This window comes from Triticum aestivum, chromosome 3A, assembly GCF_018294505.1.
Source record: "Triticum aestivum cultivar Chinese Spring chromosome 3A, IWGSC CS RefSeq v2.1, whole genome shotgun sequence".
Lineage (NCBI taxonomy): Eukaryota > Viridiplantae > Streptophyta > Magnoliopsida > Poales > Poaceae > Triticum > Triticum aestivum.
The window spans coordinates 569586846-569613255 of NC_057800.1; the positions used below are offsets into that span (position 1 = coordinate 569586846).

The 26410-nt window shown below is 42.2% G+C and overlaps 1 protein-coding gene across 2 annotated transcripts; it reads left to right on the forward strand.

The window, feature by feature from the left end:
* Window positions 1-19145: 19145 nt before the first annotated feature.
* LOC123062272 (pentatricopeptide repeat-containing protein At1g55890, mitochondrial) lies at window positions 19146-23232 on the forward strand. Of its 2 annotated transcripts, XM_044485721.1 has the most exons (3): window positions 19146-22078; window positions 22161-22296; window positions 22370-23232. In XM_044485721.1, exon 1 carries the CDS (start codon window positions 19204-19206, stop codon window positions 20500-20502), a length of 1299 nt encoding a protein of 432 aa, XP_044341656.1. In that variant the 5' UTR covers window positions 19146-19203; the 3' UTR covers window positions 20503-22078; window positions 22161-22296; window positions 22370-23232. The 2 variants fall into 2 exon arrangements, with proteins under 2 accessions (XP_044341656.1, XP_044341655.1); XM_044485720.1 differs by having other exon boundaries at window positions 19146-22296.
* Window positions 23233-26410: the final 3178 nt, after the last annotated feature.

The following is a 26410-nucleotide window of genomic DNA, read 5'->3' on the forward strand; positions in this document are numbered from 1 at the left end:
ACTATTTTTAGGCAAAGACGAAAACCAAGCTTTAGCATGATCTCTAAGCGAAAACGGAAATAGCTTAAGTTTAACAATATCATTATCCACATCTTTCTTCTTTTGCATATCACACAAATCAACAAAGTTGTTTAGATGGGTAGCGACATCTTCACTAGGAAGGCCAGAAAACGAATCTTTCATGACAAGATTCAGCAAAGCAGTATTAATTTCACAAGATTCAGCATCGGTAAGAGGATAAATTGGAGTGCTAATAAAATCATTATTGTTGGTATTGGCAAAGTCACACAATTTAGTATTATCTTGAGCCATCATGACAAGCAAGCAATCCAACACACAAGCAAACAAGCGAAAACAAGAAAAAGCGAACGGAAGGAGAGGACGAAAGGAAAAGAGGGTGCATAAAACGGCAAGGGTAAAGTGGGGGAGAGGAAAACAAGAGGCAAATGGCAAATAATGCAATGCGAAGGATAAGAGTTGTGATGGGTACTTGGTATGTCTTGACTTGGCGTAGATCTCCCCGGCAACGGCGCCAGACATCCTTCTTGCTACCTCTTGAGCATGCGTTGGTTTTCCCTTGAAGAGGAAAGGGTGATGCAGCAAAGCAGCGTAAGTATTTCCCTTAGTTTTTGAGAACCAAGGTATCAATCCAGTAGGAGACCACGCGCAAGTCACCTCGTACCTACACAAACAAATAAGAACCTCACAACCAACGTGATAAAGGGGTTGTCAATCCCTTCACGGCCACTTGCAAGAGTGAGATCTGATAGAGATAATAATAATAAGATAAATATTTTTGGTATTTTTATGATATAGATTGAAAGTAAAGATTGCAAAATAAACGGTGCCAGAAATAGCTAGTTGACAGAAGATTAATATGATGGAAGATAGACCCGGGGGCCATAGGTTTCACTAGTGGCTTTTCTCAAGATAGCATAAGTATTACGGTGGGTGAACAAATTACTGTCGAGCAATTGATAGAATTGAGCATGGTTATGAGAATATCTAGGTATGATCATGTATATAGGCATCACGTCAGTGACAAGTAGACCGACTCCTGCCTGCATCTACTACTATTACTCCACACATCGACCACTATACAGCATGCATCTAGAGTATTAAGTTCATAAGAACGGAGTAACGCTTTAAGCAAGATGACATGATGTAGAGGAATAAACTCATGCAATATGATATAAACCCCATCTTGTTATCCTCGATGGCAACAATACAATACATGCCTTGCTGCCAATACTGTCACTGGGAAAGGACGCCGCAAGATTGAACCCAAAGCTAAGCACTTCTCCCATTGCAAGAAAGGTCAATCTAGTAGGCCAAACCAAACTGAAAATTCGAAGAGACTTGCAAAGATAACCAATCATACATAAAAGAATTCAGAGAAGATTCAAATATTGTTCATAGATAATCTTGATCATAAACCCACAATTCATCGGATCTCAACAATCTCACCGCAAAAGAAGATTACATCGAATAGATCTCCAAGAGAATCGAGGAGAACTTTGTATTGAGATCCAAAGAGAGAGAAGAAGCCATCTAGCTAATAACTATGGACCCGAGGTCTGAGGTAAACTACCCACACATCATCTGAGAGGCTATGGTGTTGATGTAGAAGCCCTCCGTGATCAATTCCCCCTCCGACGGAGCGCCGGAAAAGGCCCCAAGATGGGATCTCACGGGTACAGAAGGTTGCGTTGGTGGAATTAGGTTTTCGTGGTGCTCTTCGATGTTTTCAGGGTACGTAGGTATATATAGGAGGAAGAAGTAGGTCGGTGGAGCCACGAGGGGCCCACGAGGGTGGAGGGCGCACCCAGGGCGGGTAGGCGCGCCCCCTGCCCCGTGGCCTCCTCGTTGGTTGCTTGACGTCCACTCCAAGTCCTTTGGATCATGTTTGTTCCAAAAATCACGCTCCCGAAGGTTTCATTCCGTTTGGACTCCGTTTGATATTCTTTTTCTGCGAAACACTGAAATAGGCAATAAACTGCAATTTGGGTTGGGCTTTCAGTTAATAGGTTAGTCCAAAAAATAATATAAAAGTGTATAAATAAGCCCATTAAACATCCAAAACAGAATATATAATAGCATGGAACAATCAAAAATTATAGATACGTTGGAGACGTATCAATAGGTAATATCGGTAAGCGCCAAGAAATGCCTATGAATTATCCACTTACTGTTGAACCATTTGATGTTTCGGGGTTTGATTACATGGGACCTTTTCCTTTTTCTAATGGGTATACACATATTTTGGTTGCTGTTGATTATGTTACTAAACGGGTAGAAGTTATTCCAACCAGTAGTGCTGATCACAACACCTCTATTAAAATGCTTAAGGAAGTTATTTTCCCAAGGTTTGGAGTCCCTAGATATTTAATGACTGATGGTGTTTCACACTTTATTCATGGTGCTTTCCGTAAAATGCTTGCTAAGTATGATGGTAACCATATAATTGCATCAACCTATCATCCTCAGCCTAGTGGTCAAGTTGAGCTTAGCAATAGAGAAATAAAATTAATTTTGCAAAAGACTATTAATAGGTCCAGGAAGAATTGGTCTAAGAAATTAGATGATGCACTTTGGGCTTATAGAACATCATATAAAAATCATATGGGTATGTCTCCTTATAAAATGGTTTATGGAAAAGCTTGTCATTTGCCTCTTGAGTTAGAACATAAAGCATATTGGGAAGTTAAAGAACGCAACTATGATTTCAAACTTGCTGGTGAAAAGAGGTTGTTTGATATAAGCTCATTAGATGAATGGAGAACCCAAGCTTATGAAAATGCAAAGTTATTCAAAGAAAAAGTTAAAAGCTGGCATGACAAAAGATTTCAAAAACGTGAGTTTAAAGTCGGAGAGTATGTTCTTTTGAACAACTCTCGTTTCAGATTCTTTGCAAGAAGACTCCTCTGAAAATGGGAAGGCCCCTATGTCATTGAGGAGGTTTACCGGTCTAGAGCCATCAAAATAAATAATTTCGAAGGCACTAACCCGAAGGTTGTCAACGGGTAACGAATAAAACATTATATCTCAGGTACGCCCATTAATGTTGAAAGCAATATTGTCCAGACTTTGACACCGGAAGAACACATAAAAGAGGCCTTTCGGAACACTCTAGAATTATCAAAATAAGGAGGTACGTAGTACGGTAAGTAAGCAGACTCCAAAAAATCTGCAAAATTATTTTTTGTCAGTTTTGGAATAATTTAGAATTTTGGGAATAAAGAAACTCCCAGGAAGCATCCCCTGGTGGGCACAAGACGCTAGGGCGCGCTAGGCATGCTTGGCGCACCCAGGTGGGTTGTGCCCATCTGGGGCACCTTCTGGACTCATTTTTCTTCTGAATACTTGTCCTGCAAGATAAAAAAATCTATTTATACTTTCCGAACTTGTTAAGCGTTGTATCACGAAGAAGTCCTTTGTTCTCTTTTCTTGTTGTTTCTGGTTAGATTTATCAAGCTAGGCATCATGTCTTCCTGCTCCTCCAACAACATGGAAGAAGATGCTTGGCTGGTGAAGATAGAGACGAAGAGGGAGGAGCCCACGGACGCCGCCTTCTTCACCACCAAAGGAGAATTGAGTATCGGGTATGGGCACTCCCCTTGGCTTCCGCCAAGCTTGGGGGAGGTGCCCTGGTATCGTATCATCCCACTCTCCTTTTGCTTTTACTTATCTTAGTTCAATCTTTTGCTTAGATGAATAAAGTTTAGTTCGATCTTTTCTTCTTTGAAAGTTTGCTTAGTGATCTATCATTGTTATCATGTGCAAGTTATATAATAAAGTAGTTCGAGTTTTTACTTTTTTTACTTTCATGTTGCAAATAAAGAAAAGAAAAAGAGAAAGAAAGCAAACGAAAGAAAGGGAAATAAATCAATAAGATCATATACTAATCCTGTGGTAGGTGATAGCACCACATAAGGAAAAATATAAGTAAGAAAATTTTATTAGAGATTGACAACATAGCATTGGTCAGTGATGCAAATCATGAAAGAATTAATAAGGTAAGGGAAGATTCACATATAAATATACTATCCTAGAAATCTTTTGTGATTGTGAGCCCTCATCAAAATATTATATGCCAAAATTGTTGACGTTGGACAAGGAAGACAACGTAATGGTTTATGTTTGTTTATATTCACATAGAAGTGATATTGTCATAGATCCTTTAACACCTGGCGCTTGCCCCTATCTTTGCTAGCCAAAAATTCTGCACTAAGTAGAGATACTACTTGTGCATCCAAAAACCCTTAAACCCCAAATCTTTTTCAAGTGTCCACCATACCTACCTAGGGATTGAACAAGATCCCTCAAGTAAGTTGTCATTGGTGCAAAAAGGCAATAAAAATTTCTTCTAAATATGTAAGATCATTTAGTGTAAGAGAAAATTGAGCATTGTACGAACTTGAATGACAAAGAATAAAAGCGACAGACTGCATAATAAAGGTTGTCATCTTAAGGGGAAATACAATGTGACGTTCTCTGGCACTAAGGGATTGAGCATGCAAATAAATAAGCACATGGCAACCTCTGCTTCCCTCTGCAAAGGGCCTATCTTTTACTTTTATGTATTTAATTTTATGCAAGGAGTTAAAGTTTTCCCTCTATTCCTTTTTATTTTCTCTTTTGGCAAGCATCATGTGGTGAGGAAAGACCTAGGCACATATGTCCAGTTGAATATAGATAGCATGAGTTATTATTGTTGACATCACCCTCGAGGTGAGTATGTTGGGGGGCGAAACTAAAAGCCCCTATCTTTATACGTGTCTGATTGAAACGTTTTGTTCATGGGTACGAGGTGAGTGTTAGCAATCATAGAAGACTGTATGATAGTTGAGTATGTGGACTTGCTTAAAAGGCTCCGACATGTGACTCTTCCTGAAAAGATGATGAATCATAGTTGCAAAGTTGACTGAAAACATAGTTTGTTGGTTTCTAATAGAGATTTTGCTTCATACTTCTATTGTGTGATGAACTGTTACATATTCATAGGAAGTATATGGCGCAAGTTCTATGATAAAAGTCCTATGTTAAATTTTGTTGCTATTATAATAATCAACATGATGCTTCTATGTCCATATTTTGTTTTTATCGACACCTTTCTCTCAAAGCATGTGGACATGTTTTTCGATTTCGGTTTTCGCTTAAGGACAGGCAAGGTCTAAGCTTGGGGGAGTTGATACGTCCATTTTGCATCATGTTTTCTTACTGTTATTTATAATGCTTTTATCCATAATAATGCTTTTTGGAGTAATTCTAATGCCTCTTCTCTCATAATTTGCAAGGAGCGCACCAAGAGGGAGAATTCTGGCAGCTGGAAATCTGGATCTGGAAAAGCTACATCAGGCCACCTATTCTGCACAACTCCAAATGAGCTGAAACTTCACGGGGATTTTCTTTGGATTATTTAAGAAATATTGAAGCCAATAAACACCAGAGGGGGGCCACCAGGTGGGCACAACCCACTTGGGCGCGCTGCTACCTCTCGAGCACTGCGTTGGTTTTCCCCGAAGAGGAAGGGATGATGCAGCAAAGTAGCGTAAGTATTTCCCTCAGCTTTTGAGAACCAAGGTATCAATCCAGTAGGAGGCTACGCGCGAGTCCCTCGTACCTGCATAAAACAAATAAATCCTCGCAACCAACGTAAATAGGGGTTGTCAATCCTTATAAGGCCACTTACGAGAGTGAGATCTGATAGATATGATAAGATAATATTATTGGTATTTTTATGATAAATATGCAAAGTAAAATAAAGGCAAAGTAAATAGAAAAGGAAATAACTAAGTAGTAGGAGATTAATATGATGAAGATAGACCCGGGGGCCATAGGTTTCACTAGTGGCTTCTCTCGAGAGCATAAGTATTCTACGACAGGTGAACAAATTACTATTGAGCAATTGACAGAATTGAGCATAGTTATGAGAATATCTAGGTATGATCATGTATATAGGCATCACGTCCGAGACAAGTAGACCGACTCCTGTCTGCATCTACTACTATTACTCCACTCATCGACCGCTATCCAGCATGCATCTAGAGTATTAAGTTAAAAACAGAGTAACGCCTTAAGCAAGTTGACATGATGTAGAGGGATAGACTCATGCAATATGAAGAAAACCCCGTCTTGTTATCCTCGATGGCAACAATACAATATGTGCCTTGCTGCCCCTACTGTCACTGGGAAAGGACACCGCAATATTGAACCCAAAGCTAAGCACTTCTCCCATTGCAAGAAAGATCAATCTAGTAGGCCAAACCAAACTGATAATTCAAAGATACTTGCAAAGATAACCAATCATACATAAAAGAATTCAGAGAAGATTCAAATATTGTTCATAGATAGATTTGATCATAAACCCACAATTCATCGGTCTCAACAAACACACCGCAAAAAGAAGATTACATCGAATAGTTCTCCACAAGAGAGGGAGAACATTGTATTGAGATCCAAAAAGAGAGAAGAAGCCATCTAGCTACTAACTATGGACCCGTAGGTCTGAGGTAAACTACTCACACTTCATCGGAGGGGCTATGGTGTTGATGTAGAAGCCCTCCGTGATCGATGCCCCCTCCGGCGGAGCTCCGGAATAGGCCCCAAGATGGGATCTCGTGGATACAGAAAGTTACGGTGGTGGAATTAGGGTTTTGGCTCCGTATTTGATCGTTTGGGGGTACGTAGGTATATATAGGAGGAAGGAGTACGTCGGTGGAGCAACAGGGGGCCCACGAGGTTGGAGGGCGCGCTTGGGGGGGTAGGCGCGCCCCCCTACCTCGTGGCCTCCTCTTTTCTTTCTTGACATAGGGTCCAAGTCTCCCGGGTCTTGTTCGTTGAGAAAATCACGTTCCCGAAGGTTTCATTCCGTTTGGACTCCGTTTGATATTCCTTTTCTTCGAAACCCTAAAACAGGCAAAAACAACAATTCTGGGCTAGGCCTCTGGTTAATAGGTTAGTCCCAAAAATAATATTAAAGTGGATAATAATGCCCAATATTGTCCAAAACAGTAGATAATATAGCATGGAGCAATCAAAAATTATAGATACGTTGGAGACGTATCAAGCATCCCCAAGCTTAATTCCTGCTCGTCCTCGAGTAGGTAAATGATAACAACAGATTTTTTGATGCCTACTTGGCATAATTTTAATGTAATTCTTCTTAATTGTGGTATGAATATTCAGATCCAAAAGATTCAAGACAAAAGTTCATATTGACATAAAAATAATAATACTTCAAGCATACTAACTAGGCAATTATGTCTTCTCAAAATAACATGGCCAAAGAAAGTTTATCCCTACAAAATCATATAGTTTAGTCATGTTTCATTTTCATCACACAAGAATGATCTCATCATGCACAACCCCGATGACAAGCCAAGCAATTGTTTCATACTTTAGTAATCTCAAACCTATAAACTTTCACGCAATATATGAGCGCGAGCCATGGACATAGCACTATGGGTGGAATAGAATATAATGAGGGGGGTTATGTGGAGAAGACAAAAAAGGAGAAAGTCTCACATCAAAGAAGCTAATCAATGGGCTATGGAGATGCCCACCGATTGATGTTAATGCGAGGAGTAGGGATTGCCATGCAACGGATGCACTAGAGCTATAAATGTATGAAAGCTCATCAAAAGAAACTAGTGGGTGTGCATCCAACTTGCTTTCTCACAAAGACCTAGGGCACTTGAGGAGGCCCATTGTTGGAATATACAAGCCAAGTTCTATAATGAAAAATTCCCACTAGTATATGAAAGTGACGAAACAAGAGACTCTCTATCATGAAGATTAAGGTGCTACTTTGAAGCACAAGTGTGGCAAAGGATAGTAACATTGTCCCTTCTCTCTTTTTCTCTCATTTTTTTGGCCTTCTCTTTTTTTATGACCTTTCTTTTTATATGGCCTTTCTCTTTTTTTATATAATTCCTCACTTGGGACAATGCTCTAGAAAATGATGACCATCACACTTCTATTTATTTACAACTCAATGATTACAACACGATACTAGAACAAAAGATGACTCTATATGAATGCCTTCGGCGGTGTACCGGGATATGCAATGGACCAAGAGTGACATGTATGAAAGAATTATGAACGGTGGCTTTGCCACAAATACTATGTCAACTACATGATCATGCTAAGCAATATGAAAATAATGAATGTGTCATGATGAACGGAATGATGGAAAGTTGCATGGCAATATATCTCGGAATGGCTATGGAAATGCCATAATAGGTAGGTATGGTGGTTGTTTTGAGGAAGATATAAGGAGGTTTATGTGTGAAAGAGCGTATCATATCACGGGGTTTGGATGCACCGGCGAAGTTCGCACCAACTCTCAATGTGAGAAAGGGCAATGCACGGTACCGAAGAGGCTAACAAGGATGGAAGGGTGAGAGTGCGTATAATCCATGGACTCAACATTAGTCATAAAGAACTCACATACTTATTGCAAAAATCTACAAGTCATCAAAAACCTGGGTACTACGCGCATGCTCCTAGGGGGATAGATTGGTAGGAAAAGACCATCGATCGTCCCCGACCGCCACTCATAAGGAAGACAATCAAATAACACCTCATGTTTCAATTTTGTTGCATAACGTTTACCATACGTGCATGCTACCGGACTTGCAAACTTCAACACAAGTATTTCTCAATTTCACAACTATTCAACTAGCACGACTTTGATATTATTACCTCCATATCTCAAAACAATCATCAAGCATAAAACTTCTCTTAGTATTCAAAACACTCTTAAGAAAATTTTACTAACTTTGAATACCTAGCATATTAGGATTTTAAGCAAATTACCATGCTATTAAGAATCTCAAAATAATCTAAGTGAAGCATGAGAGATCAATAGTTTCTATAAAACAAATCCACCGCTGTGCTATAAAAGATATAAGTGAAGTACTAGAGCAAAATTATATAACTCAAAAGATATAAGCGAAGCACATAGGGTATTCTAACAAATTCCAAATCATTTATGGCTCTCTCAAAAGGTGTGTACAGCAAGGATGATTGTGTTAAACTAAAAAGCAAAGACTCAAACAATACAAGACGCTCCAAGCAAAACATATATCATGTGGCGAATAAAAATATAGCTCCAAGTAAAGTTACCGATAGACAAAGACAAAAGAGGGGATGCCTTCTGGGGCATCCCCAAGCTTAGGATTTTTGCTGTCCTTGTATTTTACCTTGGGGTGCGTTGGGCATCCCCAAGCTTAGGCTCTTGCCACTCCTTGTTCCATAATCCATCAAATCTTTACCCAAAACTTGAAAACTTCACAACACAAAACTTAACAGAAAATCTCGTGAGCTCCATTAGCGAAAGAAAATAAAAGACCACTTCAAGGTACTGTAATGAACTCATTATTTATTTATATTGGTGTTAAAACTACTGTATTCCAACTTCTCTATGGTTTATAAACTATTTTACTAGCCATAGATTCATCAAAATAAGAAAACAACACACGAAAAACAGAATCTGTCAAAAAAAGAACAGTCTGTAGTAATCTGTAACTAGCGCAAGATATGGAACCCCAAAAATTATAAAATAAACTGCTGGACATGAGGAATTTATCTATTAATCATCTGCAAAAAGAATTAACTAAATAGCACTCTCCAATCAAAAATGACAGCAGTTCTCGTGAGCGCTAAAGTTTCTGTTTTTTACAGCAAGTTCAACAAGACTTTCCCCAAGTCTTCCCAACGGTTCTACTTGGCACAAACACTAATTAAACACAAAAAACACAACCAAAACAGAGGGTAGATAAATTATTTATTACTAAACAGGAGCAAAAATCAAGGAATAAAAATAAAATTGGGTTGCCTCCCAACAAGCGCTATCGTTTAACGCCCCTAGCTAGGCATAACAAGCAAGAATAGATCTAGGTATTGCCATCTTTGGTAGGCAATCCATAAGTGGCTCTCATAATAGATTCATAAGGTAATTTAATTTTCTTTCTAGGAAAGTGTTCCATGCCTTTCCTTAACGGAAATTGGAATCTAATATTTCCTTCCTTCATATCAATAATTGAACCAATCGTTCTAAGGAAAGGTCTACCAAGAATAATAGGATATGAAGGATTGCAATCTATGTCAAGAACAATAAAATCTATGGGCACATAATTCCTATTTGCAACAATAAGAACATCATTAATTCTTCCCATAGGTTTCTTAATAGTGGAATCCGCAAGGTGCAAGTTTAGAGAGCAATCATCAAAATCACGGAAACCTAACAAATCACACAAAGTCTTTGGAATCGTGGAAACACTAGCACCCAAATCACAGAAAGCATAGCATTCATGATCTTTAATTTTAATTTTAATAGTTGGTTCCCACTCATCATAAAGTTTTCTAGGGATAGAAACTTCCAAGTCAAGTTTTTCTTCATAAGATTGCATCAAGGCATCAACGATATGTTTAGTAAACGCTTTATTTTGACTATGAGCGTGAGGGGAATTTAGCACGGATTGCAACAAGGAAATACAATCAATCAAAGAGAAATTTTCATAGTTAAATTCCTTGAAATCCATAATAGTGGGTTTAGCAACATCTAGGGTTTTAATTTCTTCAATCCCAATTTTATCAAATTTAGCATCAAGATCAACAAATTCTGAATTCTTGGAACGCCTTCTAGGTAAAGGTGGATCATATTCAGTCCCATCATTATCAAGATTCGTATTGCAAAAAAAAGATTTAATAGGGGACACATCAATAACTTTTAGATCTTCATCTTTATTTTCATAGGAACTAGACGGACACGCTCTTATAAAGGCATATTTCTTAGCACGCATCCTAGCGGTTCTTTCTTTGCACTCATCAATGGAAATTCTCATTGATTTGAGAGACTCATTGACATCATGCTTAGGTGGAATAGATCTAAGTTTCAAAGAATCAACATCGAGAGCAATTCTATCAACGTTCCTAGCCAAATCATCAATCTTAAGCAATTTCTCTTCAACCATAGCATTAAAATTCTTTTGTGAAGTAATAGATTCTTTAATATTAGATTCAAAATCATAGGGCATCTTATTATAATTTCCATAAGAATTGTTGTAGGAATTACCATAATTATTAGAGGAATTACTAGGATAAGGCCTAGGGTTGAAATTTCCTTTATACGCATTGTTACCAAAATTGTTCCTACCAACAAAATTCACATCCATAGATTCATTATTATTCTCAATCAAAGTAGACAAGGGCATATCATTAGGATCAGAATAAACACTCTTATTAGCAAATAATTTCATAAGTTCATCCATCTTTCCACTCAAAACATTAATTTCTTCTATCGCATGCACCTTTTTATTAGTAGATCTTTCAGTATGCCATTGAGAATAATTAACCATAATATTATCTAGGAGTTTAGTAGCTTCTCCTAAAGTGATTTCCATAAAAGTGCCTTCCGCGGCTGAATTTAAAAGATTTCTAGAAGCAAAATTCAATCCGGCATAAAAATTTTGTATAATCATCCACAAATTTAAACCATGAGTAGGGCAATTACGTATCATTAATTTCATTCTCTCCCAAGATTGTGCAACATGTTCATGATCAAGTTGCTTAAAATTCATAATATCGTTTCTAAGAGAGATGATCTTAGCGGGAGGAAAATACTTAGAGATAAGAGCATCTTTGCACTAGTTCCACGAATCAATACTATTTTTAGGCAAAGACGAAAACCAAGCTTTAGCACGATCTCTAAGAGAAAATGGAAATAGCTTAAGTTTAACAATATCATTATCCACATCTTTCTTCTTTTGCATATCACACAAATCAACAAAGTTGTTTAGATGGGTAGCGGCATCTTCACTAGGAAGGCCAGAAAATGAATCTTTCATGACAAGATTCAGCAAAGCAGTATTAATTTCACAAGATTCAGCATCGGTAAGAGGAGCAATCGGAGTGCTAATAAAATCATTATTGTTGGTATTGGTTAAGTCACACAATTTAGTATTATCTTGAGCCATCGTGACAAGCAAGCAATTCAACACACAAGCAAACAAAAAGCAAGCGGGCAAAAAGAGGCAAATAGAGAAAGAGAGGGAGGATAGAGAGAGAGGGCGAATAAAACGGCAAGGGTGAAGTGGGGGAGAGGAAAACGAGAGGCAAATGGAAAATAATGTAATGCGGGAGAGAAGGGTATGTGATGGGTACTTGGTATGTTGACTTTTGCGTAGACCTCCACGGCAACGGCGCCGGAAATCCTTCTTGCTACCTCTTGAGCACTGCGTTGGTTTTCCCCGAAGAGGAAGAGATGATGCAACAAAGTAGCGTAAGTATTTCCCTTAGTTTTTTAGAACCAAGGTATCAATCCAGTAGGAGACTACACTCGAGTCCCTCGTACCTGCACAAAACAAAAAAAATCCTCGCAACCAACACAAATAGGGGCTGTCAATCCCTATAAGGCCACTTACCAGAGTGAGATCTGATAGAATGATAAGATAATATTTTTGATATTTTTATGATAAAGATGCAAAGTAAAATGAAGGCAAAGTAAATAGAAAAGGAAATAACTAAGTAGTAGGAGATTAATATGATGAAGATAGACCCCGGGGCCATAGGTTTCACTAGTGGCTTTTCTCGAGAGCATAAGTATTCTACGGCGGGTGAACAAATTATTGTTGAGCAATTAACAGAATTGAGCATAGTTATGAGAATATCTAGGTATGATCATGTATATAGGCATCGCGTCCGAGACAAGTAGACCGACTCCTGCCTGCATCTACTACTATTACTCCACTCATCGACCGCTATCCAGCATGCATCTAGAGTATTAAGTTAAAAACAGAGTAACGCCTTAAGCAAGATGACATGATGTAGAGGGATAGACTCATGCAATATGAAGAAAACCCCATCTTGTTATCCTCGATGGCAACAATACAATACGTGCCTTGCTGCCCCTACTGTCACTGGGAAAGGACACCGCAAGATTGAACCCAAAGCTAAGCACTTCTCCCATTGCAAGAAAGATCAATCTAGTAGGCCAAACCAAACTGATAATTCGAAGATACTTGCAAAGATAACCAATCATACATAAAAGAATTCAGAGAAGATTCAAATATTGTTCATAGATAGACTTGATCATAAACCCACAATTCATTGGTCTCAACAAACACACCGCAAAAAGAAGATTACATCGAATAGTTCTCCACAAGAGAGGGAGAACATTGTATTGAGATCCAAAAAGAGAGAAGAAGCCATCTAGCTACTAACTATGGACCCGTAGGTCTGAGGTAAACTACTCACACTTCATCGGAGGGGCTATGGTGTTGATGTAGAAGCCCTCCATGATCGATGCCCCCTCCGGCGGAGCTCCGGAACAGGTCCCAAGATGGGATCTCGTGGATACAGAAAGTTACGGCGGTGGAATTAGGGTTTTGGCTCCGTATCTGATCGTTTGGGGGTACGTAGGTATATATAGGAGGAAGGAGTACGTCGGTGGAGCAACAGGGGGCCCACGAGGTTGGAGGGCGCGCTTGGGGGGGGGGGGGGGTAGGCGCGCCCCCTACCTCGTGGCCTCCTCTTTTCTTTCTTGACGTAGGGTCCAAGTCTCCCGGGTCTTGTTTGTTGAGAAAATCACGTTCCCGAAGGTTTCATTCCGTTTGGACTCCGTTTGATATTCCTTTTCTTCGAAACCCTAAAACAGGCAAAAAACAACAATTTTGGGCTGGGCCTCCGGTTAATAGGTTAGTCCCAAAAATAATATAAAAGTGGATAATGAAGCCCTATAATGTCCAAAACAGTAGATAATATAGCATGGATCAATCAAAAATTATAGATATGTTGGAGACGTATCACGCGCCAGGCCCCCCTGATGCACTCTGGTGGGTTGTGGCCTCCTCGTCCCACCTTCGGTGCCAATCTTCTGGTATATAAGTCATTTTGACCTAGAAAAAATAAGGAGAAGACTTTCGGGATGGAGCGCCGCCGTCTCGAGGCGGAACTTGGGCAGGAGCACTTTTGCCCTCCGGTGGAGCGATTCTGCCGGGGGAACTTCCCTCCCGGAGGGGGAAATCATCGTCATCATCATCACCAACAACTCTCCCATCTTGGGGAGGGCAATATCCATCAACATCTTCACCAACACCATCTCATCTCAAACCCTAGTTCATCTCTCGAATTCAATCTTGTTACCGGGACTATAGATTGGTACTTGTGGGTGACTAGTAGTGTTGATTACATCTTGTAGTTGATTACTATATGGTTTATTTGGTGGAAGATTATATGTTCAGATCCATTATGCTATTTAATACCCCTTTGATCATGAGCATGTTTACCGTTTGTGAGTAGTTACCTTTGTTCTTGAGGTCATAGGAGAAATCATGTTGCAAGTAATCATGTGAATTTGATATGTGTTCGATATTTTAGTATGTATGTTGTGATTCCCTTAGTGGTGTCATGTGAATGTCGACTACATGACACTTCACCATACTTGGGCCTAAGGGAATGCATTGTGGAGTAGTAAATAGATGGTGGGTTGTGAGAGTGACAGAAAATTAAACCCCAGTTTATGCACTACTCCGTAAGGGACCGATTGGATCCTAGAGTTTAATGCTATTGTTAGAATTTATTCTTAATACTTTTTTCATAGTTGCGGATGCTTGCGGGAGGGTTAATCATAAGTAGGAGGTTTGTTCAAGTAAGAACAACACCTAAGCACCGGTCCACCCACATATCAAATTATCAAAGTAGTGAACATAAATCAAACCAACATGATGAAAGTGACTAGATGAAGTTCCCGTGTACCCTCAAGAACGCTTTGCTCATTATAAGAGACCATTTTGGCATGTCCTTTGCCTCAAAAGGATTGGGTTACCTGGATGCATACTTGTTACAATTATCGTTACTTGCTTGTTACAAATTATCTTGCTATCAAACTACTCGCTATTTACAATTTCAGCACTTGCAGACATTACCTTACTGAAAACTACTTGTCATTTCCTTCTGCTCCTCGCTGGGTTCGACACTCTTACTTATCGAAAAGAGCTACAATTGATCCCCTATACTTGTGGGTCATCATGTACTGTTGTGCAAATTCGACCAGTGAGTTGTTTGGGTTGACATACTTCTTGAGCACAGGGTTAAAACCCTCGCTTCTTGCCATGCTCTGCAAGAACGGAAAAAAACCATGCATGTAGTATACCGGGACCCAACACTTCCTGTTCTCCCACAGCCATTGGAAATGCTCGTTGTCGGTCTAGCCATACGCTTCCATCATCACCCACCACTTGTGCTCAAACTCCTCAACTACATTTATAACAGAAACATGGTAACATCAGGTATTGAAGGATGGTAACCTTGGTTCATACATATTGGTAACTAGAAACACGTTGCTGTTGATAATTCTATCACACACACTTGGTTCCTTTAGTTCAAGCATCATGGTAAGTACATTGCACATATGATGATTTTTTGTCCACATCGAATACCACTCTGTGTGTAGTACAAGCAACATTTTTAACTAGCAACAAAAAAGATTCCTATCAATCACCACTAGTTGGTGATTGAAAAGTTTTGTTGTAGCTACTGGGACGAACAACCGAAATGCGTGCGACAAACATGAACATGGTAGGTTCAGTACAGAAAATAACGAATGGAGGTAATTTTGTTATAATCCTCTGGTAACCTGTCACCTTGTTACATGGTAACTGTTGATATCATGCATGTAAACCCATTTCTTGTGTTTAAGGTAGTGAGGGTGGGAAGTAAAATACCAGTCAGGCTGTTGTCAACACAATCCTTGAATGCATTATTTAGTGGCCCATCATCAGCCATCAGCTCCCCAAGCTTCTCTTGTGCTTTTTTCATTATATGCCAACGACAATTCCTGTGTACTATCCCGATGAACACCCCATTGCAAAAACTTGATCTGTTATTATGTTCTTTGGCGCAATTCCACCCATTGCATGCAAGAATGCATTAAACAGCCACACAAAGTTACCAGATAGTTCGTTTCGAACAAATCCACAACCAAACTGGATTGATTGTCCATGGTTATTAATGCCAATGAAGGGCGCACAGGGCATCTTGTACATGTTTGTCATGTATGTTGTGTCGAATGATATGACATCATTGTCTCTAGCATATGCCCTGCGCGACGCACCATCTATCCAGAACAAATTTTCCACTCTGTCCTCGTCATCAAGCTTTATTCTCCAATAGAAATCTGGATCTTGTGCCTTCATATCTTGGAAGTATGAGATCGTGCTCCTCACATCAGCATGGTGGTACTCCATGCGGAATTTAGCTCGCTGGTTTGCAATGTCCTTTGTCGTGTATGGTACATCTTTAGGAGACCCATAGAACCATGACATTAGTTGCATCTGTCTTGTTGTCTCTATGTTGCATCCGTGCAATATCTTCAAGAAGTCTTGCTCATCCTTGGGAATGTTCCTATGTGATGATAGGAACTTTGTCAATGATAGATTTCTTATAAGAGGGTGGTTGTGGTCGTCGTTGAAGCGTTTGACTCTCCACCACACATCCGTGTGGGTGATGTAAAGGTGGGCTGGACATCCCGACCTCACAACCTTCCCTCTTTCCTCTTCTTAACGGCGCCTTTTGGGTCCTGCACATCCTGTGTCTCATCCTTGTTTTTTTGGCTTGCCGTATTTCCCACAAACCAAGAGGACTCTGCTTACAGTGTCGTATTTAATTGTTTTTCTATATTCCAGCCTCATCCCAAACCCATGGCTGAGTGCATATTGCTTGTAGTGATCATAAGCTTCCTCATAAGTATCAAACTTCATCGTTTCATCAGGAGGCTTCGGTATGGAGTATGCCTCGGTGTTTTTGTCTCCCTGATCAGCATTCTCTCCTCCTGTTTCTGGACTCACTGGCTCACTGACTGAATGATCAAAGAAGCTTTCTCTCCCCCCTATGCTGCTAGTAGTCAGTTCTTTGCTTGTCTCTCGGACCATCGGGTTGCTTCTAGATGTAGCACCTGTAATGTTTTTGAAGTTGTTAGTTTGTGTTATGTTTCTGCATGCCAAAACTAGTGGTAACTTGTACTCCACTTGCCTGGTAAAGTTTGCATGCAGTAAGATGTTTTTGTAGTTGTAAAGTGAAAGCATGTAATTGTAATACAGACTGCATGATAATTCGTATGCAGTAAGTGTGGTAATTGTACCTAATTTCATGGTAACTTGTGTGCATTAAGCTTGGTGATTGTGAACTGATTCATGGTGAATGTGGTAGTTGTAAATAACATAGGTGGTAGTTGCAACTCAAGTATGATGGTAACAAGTCTGTGTATACAAATGTGGTAGCATGGTAAATGTTTTACCTTCGTCTGTTTTGTTGATGTTGGCAGAACCAAAGCTTGCCGTGTGTGCATATTCACACTGTTGGTTTGTTCCCACACCACTCATCATGATATCCACATTACCCTCGTTGTCATGTGCCATTTTTTGTGTTGCAGCACCTGCTAGCACATATGATTGCATCCATCAATTTTCCACACTTACAAGCAATTTTGATTATTTTTTCACAACAACTATATTTTTTCTTTTTTCTGCACTGATTACTTCTTTTTTATAACAGGTATCATTTTGGGAGTAACCAACGTATGAGAGTATGACAGCGATAGTTCCTATCAACCTCATTTCATCAACATCATTTCTTATCAAAAAATTCTGGTGGCAACAATGTAAATCAACAAATGGTATTCTTGTACTCCCTCCGTCCCAAAATTCTTGTCTTAGATTCATCTAGATACGAATGTATCTAATACTAAAACGTGGCTTGATACATCCGTATTTAGACAAATCTAAGAGAAGAAATTTGAGACAGAGGGAGTAGTGTTTTAGCACCTTTGGTTCTGAGTTTTCCTGGTAAATTAGCATGATAACTTGTTCTGACATGGGTTTGTTCAATAAAAAAGGATCTTTTTTATGTTGAATAAGTGTTAAAGGATGCTGATTACTCAGTGCACACACTTGGTAATCTATATTGACTCGAAATGGTAACTCAGTTATTAATGAGAAATTTCATACATGTAGTTCTAACATGCTTCAAAAAAGATAGCTTAATAGAATGACGATGATAGCCTATATGGATTTATGATGGTAACTCAATGATGAGGTAACTCAATGATGTAGTTTGTAGGTAGGAACATGGATCAATTTTTACCAACTTTTTGGCATTAAAAGAGGCAAATTTATTCAATCTTTGTTGGTAACCTGACTGAATTTGAATGGTAACTCAATTACAACGGAGGAATTACACACATGTAGTAAAAGGCTACCTTCTTATGCATCTTGTTGGCTTTGTTCTTTAGTTCTTGTTGTTCTTTTCCCATGTTTTTTTGCCTTGATTTTATTGGTATGAAATGTATATGCAGCATGTGTATAGAGGTTGAATCACTTACCTCCTTGATTTTTGCCTGATTATGGCGAAATTCAGATGAACTGGGGTATTTGTCCCAGTAGCATGTGGTAACCCTTGTGATGTTGATGTGGTAAGCTAGACCCCTCTCTTAAATCCTTGTGTTTGGTAGTGTTTTTCGTGGGTTTTTTGGTGGATCAGATCTGGGGCGCATGTCGTCGGCGATGGAGGCGCGTCGGGGAGAGACGAGAACAGATCGGGGCAGGTGGCTGTTTCTTGCGATGGAGGTAAGAAACTAGGTTTTAGGATGGTAAGTCACGTGCGGGGGAAGGTGAGCGAGAGGGGCTTTCTTTTTTGTCCTGGGCCTCATGCGTTGTGCATGCTGGGCCTCGCGAAAGAAGGCTAGGTCATCGTGGGTGGCTCTGGCAAAGCGGGTCGCGCGGGAGGGACGTGGGTGTACGATCGTGCGGATCTGATGTTTAGTGTCCAGTCGACTGGTGGTTAGCCGCGTCCTTAAAAATATTGAAGAAGTATTTGAAAATGCTGAATAACTATTAGAAAATGCTAAATAAGTATTTGAAAAATGTAGAACATATAATTGAAAAAAGTTGAACAAGTATTTAAAAATATTGAATAAGCGTTCGAACAATATTGAACGTGTATGCAAAAAATGTTAATCACTTTCTAACATTTAAAAAACGTTGATCACTTTCTTTGTGGCTGGGCTGGGCTGGGCCGGGCTGCTACTTGGGAGACGGTCAGATGGGCTAACATTTTGACGACCTAACTAAGAAGAAGTGCATAGAGCAGGGAAAACCCTCGTTCGCCCATTCCGCTCCTCTCGCCCCCACCCGCCGTCTTCCCATGGCCTCCGCCTCCGCCGCCGCCGCCGCCACCCGGGCGAACAGCCTCTCCCGCATCTTCTCCTCCTCCTCGCCAACCGTCAAACTACCCAAGCGCAATCCCAAGACCAAGCGCGCGCCGGCGCCGCCGCCGAAACCGTCCGCCGCCGATGCTGACTCCATCGCGGGACAGAAGCTCCCGGAGCCCCTCGGCGTACATCCCGCCGCCAAAGCTGAGTCCGATGCGGACCACAAGCTCCCGAAGCCCCTTGACGATATCCTCATTGCCCTCATCCGGCAGCGCAACCCTGATAAGCTGGTCTCCGAGTTCGTCCAAGCGTCAACCGTGTCGTCGCGCTTCCGCGAGCGGCACCGCGTGTACGAGGTAGCGGTGAGCCGCCTCACTTCCTTCGGCCGCCAAGACGGCATCGAGGCCATCATCGAAGCGCAGAAGCCCTTCCTCGAGACCTCAGACGAGGGATTCGCCGCGCGCCTCATCCGCCTCTACGGCCGTGCCTCCATGCCATCCCACGCTACCGCAACCTTCCATGAACTTCCCGCGCAGCATAAATCCACCATGACATTCAACGCCCTTCTTGCAGCGTACGCCGAAGCCGGGGATTTCGATGGGCTCACTGCTGCATTCCAGGAGATCCCAGCCACCCACCCCTCGGTTGTTCCCAGCGTATACTCTTACAACATACTCATCCGCTCATTGTGCCAGAAGCCTGACCTCTCAGCTGCTCTTGATGTTGTTCTTCTCATGGAGAAGCACGGTGTTTCAGCTGACATTATTACTTTCAACACTCTGTTGAATGGGTTTTGTAACAATGGCCCCACGGATGAAGCAGAGACAGTATGGGAGATGATGAAGGAGAGGAATTTGGAGCCAGATGCAAAGTGCTACAATGCCAAGCTGCGGGGTTTGGTTGCAGAAGGGAGGATTGATGATGCAGCTGCTGTGCTTGAGGGATTGGAGAAGGACGGGCCAAAACCCGATACGGTGTCCTACAATGAGTTGATTCGAGGATATTGCAAAGCGGGGAGGTTACAGGAGGCCAAGAAGCTGTATGATGATTTGGCAAAAAATCACTGTGCCGCAAATAAGGGAACATATGAGACTCTCGTGCCACACCTTCTGCAGGCTGGAGACCTGGATTGTGCACTGAGGTACTGCTATGAAATGTTTAGTGGTAAAAGGAGCGGTAGAGTGGAGTGTGGTGTGCTGCAGGATGTAGTGAATGCATTGGTAGATGCATCGAGGGTGGAGGAGGCTGGCAAGCTTGTTGATATCGGGCGGAAGAAACACGAAAGGGTTTGAGGATGCGAGGTAGTGCAAAAGGCAGTGAATTAAGAGCTGAAACTGATGAGTAAGAAGCAATATCAGAAGAAAAGGAGTGTGATGTGGAACACAAGACTGAAAAGTAAAATTCATTGGTCAGGCTTTGACTGATGCATGCCAAATTTCACCATGACTTGTTTTACTCAGTTTCTCTGTTTGCATGATAGAACAAGAAGTGCAAGTTAAAGTAGTGGTTTAACTAGTTTAATAAGGTATTGGTTTAGCTTGCCCTGTGATTTAATACTTATTGAAAATCTTTTTTTCCATTTTAGAAGAGATCCACAGGAAGTCTTTATTCTTACCTGCAATGTCTTGCTTGTGCTGATTTTTCTTCTTGCATAAGTGCAAGTTAAAGCAGTGGTTTAACTAGTTTAATAAGGTATTGGTTTAGCTTGCCCTGTGATGTAATACTTATTGAAAATCTTTTTTTCCATTTTAGAAGAGATCCACAGGAAGTCTTTATTCTTACCTGCAATGTCTTGCTTGTGCTGATTTTTCTTCTTGCATCAAATTCCTTTTATGAATGTAATATTTGTGTTTGGAAACATCCTCCAAGAGTTGTGTACTTTATGGATACTTCTATTTTCTAGACATTGATGATTCAACTGTTAGCTCTGTGATGAAGATAAACACACATACCTCCCACTTTGTTGATTCTTATTTTTTTATTATAGTATTTCTCTTCGAAGCATGGACAATGCAAATGTTATGACATACATGAAGTTAAAAGGCCTTTGATCAATGATTAGCTTCGATAGTAGTTTCTCAGGTTACTAGTTTGCCAAACTAGGGGTCAATAGTTGTACTATTTTCATTTGCTGTAGTGAGCTTTGTTTTTCACCTTTTTTGAACTGATCTTCATATCTGATCATATAGTGAGCTAGTAGAGTTGTAAACCAAACAAGGAAGAACTGTATGAATTAGGATAGTAGGTGAACTACTGATTTCTCACAATTCGGATTCTTGCTTCCTAAGAAGATGGTAGGAGCCGACCTCCTTTAATTACGAGAATATACACAGAATGCTATTTAGCATTTACCATATTTACTCATTTGAATAAAGGCTGTGTTTTTGTGATGAATTTGACTTCAGTATGAAACTGCTAGGCTTTGAGACTATCCTCAAAATTCTTCCGAGAGTTCAAACTATGCAAAAATTAAGCATGTAATCAAATAAACAATTGTTTTGTGGTTTTATTAAAATACCGATAGTGTTGTCAAATGTCAGGACTAGAATCCTGTATGAAGTATTACCTGTACGACTCCAGCAATGTTACTCTTTGTGCATTTCTTTTAATTAGAGGTAGTGAGCCACCCCAGGTTCGAGCCTTGGTGGGTTGACAGGTTGATGCTGCACCTTATCGACCGACCAGTGCTCAGTGCTGTGCTTTCCATTTGTTCATGTCAAATTTACCATATCTGGCAGCAGATTATTACTTTCTGTGCACTGTTCAGGTGGATTGATCATCGTTTATTAGACAACTATTTTGCAGTGACACTTCTCTTTCTATACGAGCAATGGAAGAATTTCCACGGATCCTCTAATCCCTAATAAGGTATGTATTTGTCCCCTGATACTCTGGACTACAGGCTATTTCCCTTTTCCTTTTTGTCATATGGCTTTGTCAACCGTGGAAGATCGTCGGGAACTATGAGGACATATCAGCCACCTTGTTATTCAGGCCTTCCGCAGGACAGTTTCCTGATGTTGATGTACAAAGCTTGCTTCTTGCTGAAGCTATGAGAAATACTTTGTCCTTAAGGCCATTCATAGGTAAGTTTCCTGATCTACAATGCGCAAAGCTTGTTTTCTTGCAGTTTCTTATCTTTGGTAGCAATCATTTCAGATTTCTGTCATATATAAATTGCACTATATTTTGGGAACTTGGCGCTCCCAATTTCATTGGTGAAACTGACCACACATTGCTTTTGGATCGTCCCTATGGTTCAAAACAATCAGGAAGGTACTGTAAGACCCCCAAAATACTGAACAACGCCAGAACATAACCTGTTACAATCTCCAACTCACCAAGAGTCCATTTTTCCTCTGTTGGTTGTGCGGTGATGATGTTCTGCTATCTTTGCTATATCTGCCCGCAGGAACACTCGGGTCGTGTATCCTTTTAGCTTACTGGCTATTCGATTTCGATGTAGGGACCACATGAATGCATGAGAATATGCTTCTTTTGCATATTATTACTCCTATGACATTTTAAATGTACACAGATTTGGTCGCTTCTCTTGCTTACGGGGTACTTTTATTCGCCGTAAAAAAAGAGTACTTATGTTCATTGGTTGTCAATTGTAGCTACTGATGTTAGGAAAGAATAGCGTCTGGACTGAACAGCTCCACTGTTGTTCAGGCCTTGGCCGACCCCGCCGCCTCTTCCGCTGTAGCCGCCCACCCCATCGCGGCCTTTGTTGGCGCGATCATCGTCACCAATCCTGCCTCCGCCTCCATGCCGCCGCCACGGTTTTGCCCCACCCTGGCTGGTCGTCGTCGCGGCCGCACCGCCGACAAAGAAGCAACGAGCCGCCAATCCCTGCGGTGGAGGTGTGTAAGTGGCCGGCGGGACGCAACCCGGCAACGAACCCATCCATCTCTGGTGGCAAAAAAAATGCCTGAGAATTTATGGTGTAGTAAACACTTTTTTTATAAAAGGCCTAAATAATTTAAAATGATTTAAAATAGAAAAATAAATAAATAAAAGAAAAGAAAATACGAAAGGGAAATACTAAACAAAAAAACCAAAGAAAAGGCCCCCTTGGCCAACTGGGCCAGAAGGCCCAGCTGGCTGACCCATTTGGGCCCAGCCGGCCCCTAGACTCTCTTCTTATCCCCACTAGGGGGAAAACCCCACCCACCGACACCTCCACTTCCCCTCCCACGAAATATCTCCCCCCTCTCTCTCTCCCGATTGGATCGGGATCGAGAGGAGGCCGCCGTCGCCGCCCCCGCGCCAGGACCACGCCGCCTCGCCGTTGGACGCCGCCACGCCAGAGCCCCTCCACCGGCCTGCCTCCTTTATGCCGGAGCCCCTCCACCGGCCTGCCTCCTCTACGCCGCCGTCCCCGTCGACCACCCCGACTCCCACTACTCCGTTCCCTATGCCCCCATGTGAGCCCCGCCGCCACGCTCATCTTCGCGCGCCCCTCCTCGCTTTCTCCCTGCTCGTGCGCGCCTCGCCTTCGCCAGCCTGGTCGCACCTGCCGGGGCCTTCTCCGGCCTCCCCTGACTGCCTGCGCGCCTGCCTGGGTCTTGGCTTCCCAGGGCCGCGGCTTCGCAGCCCGCGCTTGCCATCGCCGCTGCGCTGCGCTCGCCTCCTCCCCTACGTGCTGCTTGGGGCCGCGCCCAGCGCGCCACTGCACACAGCCCCTGCCCCCGCACAGTCGCGCCCACGGCCCGCTCGCCGGACCTGCTGTTGCTGCCCGCATCACCGCCGCCGCTGCTGCCGCTCCGTCCCCGCCTCGCCTGGCCGCGCCGTGCGCTCCCCGCTCGCCTGTCGCGGCTCCGCCGCTCTAGCCTCGCCACGCTCCCCGGAGCTCCTCTGCTCCGCCTCACGGCCGCGCTCCCGCTCGGCCCTTGGCCTCGCCTGCAGCCCCCGTGCGCTGCTCCCGCGTCCACCCGCTTTGCCGTAGCCACCCAGCTACCCATCATCGCCGCTGCGCCCGAGCCGCCCATCCTCGCCGGCGCGCCCCTGCGTTCGGGCGACGTCGCTCGGGTCACCCATTAGCGCCCGCCCGTCGCCTTGTAGCCCGCGCCCGTTAAGGCCCCCCCAGGGGCCTATGACAAAGTGGCCCCACCCTGCAGAACATTTATAAAAAAAGGAATTAAAAATATATAATAAATAAATAATAAATAAATAATAAATAAATAATTAATAATAAAATTAATTAATTAATTGATTAACTAAATAATTAACTTAATTAATCATGTTTAGTTAAACTAATTAAACGTGATTAACCTAAAGTATATAATTAACCTAACTAATCTGTTAGTTAGGGTGATGTGTCTATGACAGACAGGACCCACACGTCAGTTTGACCCAGTCAACCCCCTTGTTGACTGCTAACATCAGCAAACACTATTCTGGATAATGTTGATTTAATTAATTAATAAATCCTAAAATTGATTTAATTCTTTTAAAATTAATATAAAATAAACCGTAGCTCGGATGGAAAAACTTTGTACATGAAAGTTGCTCGGAACGACGAGACGAATCCGAATACGCAGCCCGTTCGTCCGCCACGCATCCCTAGCATAGCAAAAACGCAATTTTCCTCCTCCGGTTCATCCGTCCGAAAAAGCGAAACACCGGGAATATTTTCCCGGATGTTTTCCCCCTTCACCGGTACCACCTCGTACTGCGTTAGGGCACACCTGACTTCACGCTTTGTCATGTCATGCATCATCATGCATTTGTTTGCATTATATTTATTGTTTCTTCCCCCTCTTCTTTCTCTAGACACCGAGACCGACGCCGCTGCTACCCAGTACGACTACGGTGTTGACGACCCCTCTCTCTTGCCAGAGCAACCAGGCAAGCCCCCCCTTTGATCACCAGATATCGCCTACTCTTTCTCTCCACTTCTTGCATTAGAGTAGTGTAGCATGATTACTACTTTCGATTAATCCTATCCTGATGCATAGTCTGTCCTTGCTACTACTATTGTTACCTTTACCTGCAATCCTAATGCTTAGTATAGGATGCTAGCTTATCATCAGTGGCCTTACCTGCTTGTCCGTCTGCCATGCTATACTATCGGGCCGTGATCACTCGGGAGGTGATCACGGGTATATACTATATACTTTATACATGATACATGTGGTGACTAAAGTTGGGTCGGCTCATGGAGCATCCACGAGTGATTCACGGATTGGGGGCTGAAAGGACCTTTGTCCCAACGGCCCTCTATGTGGATCTTTGTGGCAAAGCGACAGGGCAGGTTGAGACCACCTAGGAGAGAGGTGGGCCTGGCCCTGGTCGGCGTTCGCGGTTATTTCAAGATAACACGTTTAACGAGATCTTGGTATTTGATCTGAGTCTGGCCACTGGCCTACACGCACTAACCATCTACGCCGGGACAGTTATGGGCACTCGACGTCGTGGTATCAGCCGAAGCCTTCATGACGTCAGCAACTGAGCGGCGCGCGTCGGGTTGGACTGCATAACGCAACTTCCTTTGTAATGGAGGTTGCTAGGTCTACTCTCCGGCCGCCCTCGCAACGTGCAGGTGTGCAATGGGCGATGGGACCAGACCCTTGCGCCATAGGATTTAGACCGGCGTGCTGACCTCTCTGTCGTGCCTAGGTAGGGCTGCGACGTGTTGATCTTCCGAGGCCGGGCATGACGCAGGAAAGTGTGTCCGGCCAAATGGGATCGAGAGTGTTGGGAAATGTGGTGCACCCCTGCAGGGAAGTTGATCTATTCGAATAGTCGTGTCCCTCGGTAAAAGGACGACCCGCAGTTGTACGTTGACCTTATGACAACTAGAACCAGATACTTAATAAAACACACCCTTCCAAGTGCCAGATACAACTAGTGATCGCTCTCTCACAGGGCGGTGATGGGAGGATCATCGGGTAGGATTATGCTATGCGATGTTACTTGGTGAACTTACCATCTACTCTCTTCTTCTGCTGCAAGATGGAGATTACCAGAAGCGTAGTCTTCGAAGCTATTCCCCCTTCCCCCTTATTCCGGCATTCTGCAGTTCAGTCCACATATGCTACCCTTTTTCATTTCATACCAAGGCATACATATGTAGTGTAGCTCCTTGCTTGCGAGTACTTTGGATGAGTACTCACGGTTGTTTTGCTCCCTCTTTCCACCCTTTCTATACCCGATTGGTGCGACCAGACGATGGAGCCCAGGAGCCAGACGCCA

Excerpts from the sequence above, each read along its gene's own strand:
- LOC123062272 (XM_044485720.1), top strand. The coding sequence starts at position 19,204 with ATGGCCTCCGCCTCCGCCGCCGCCGCCGCCACCCGGGCGAACAGCCTC.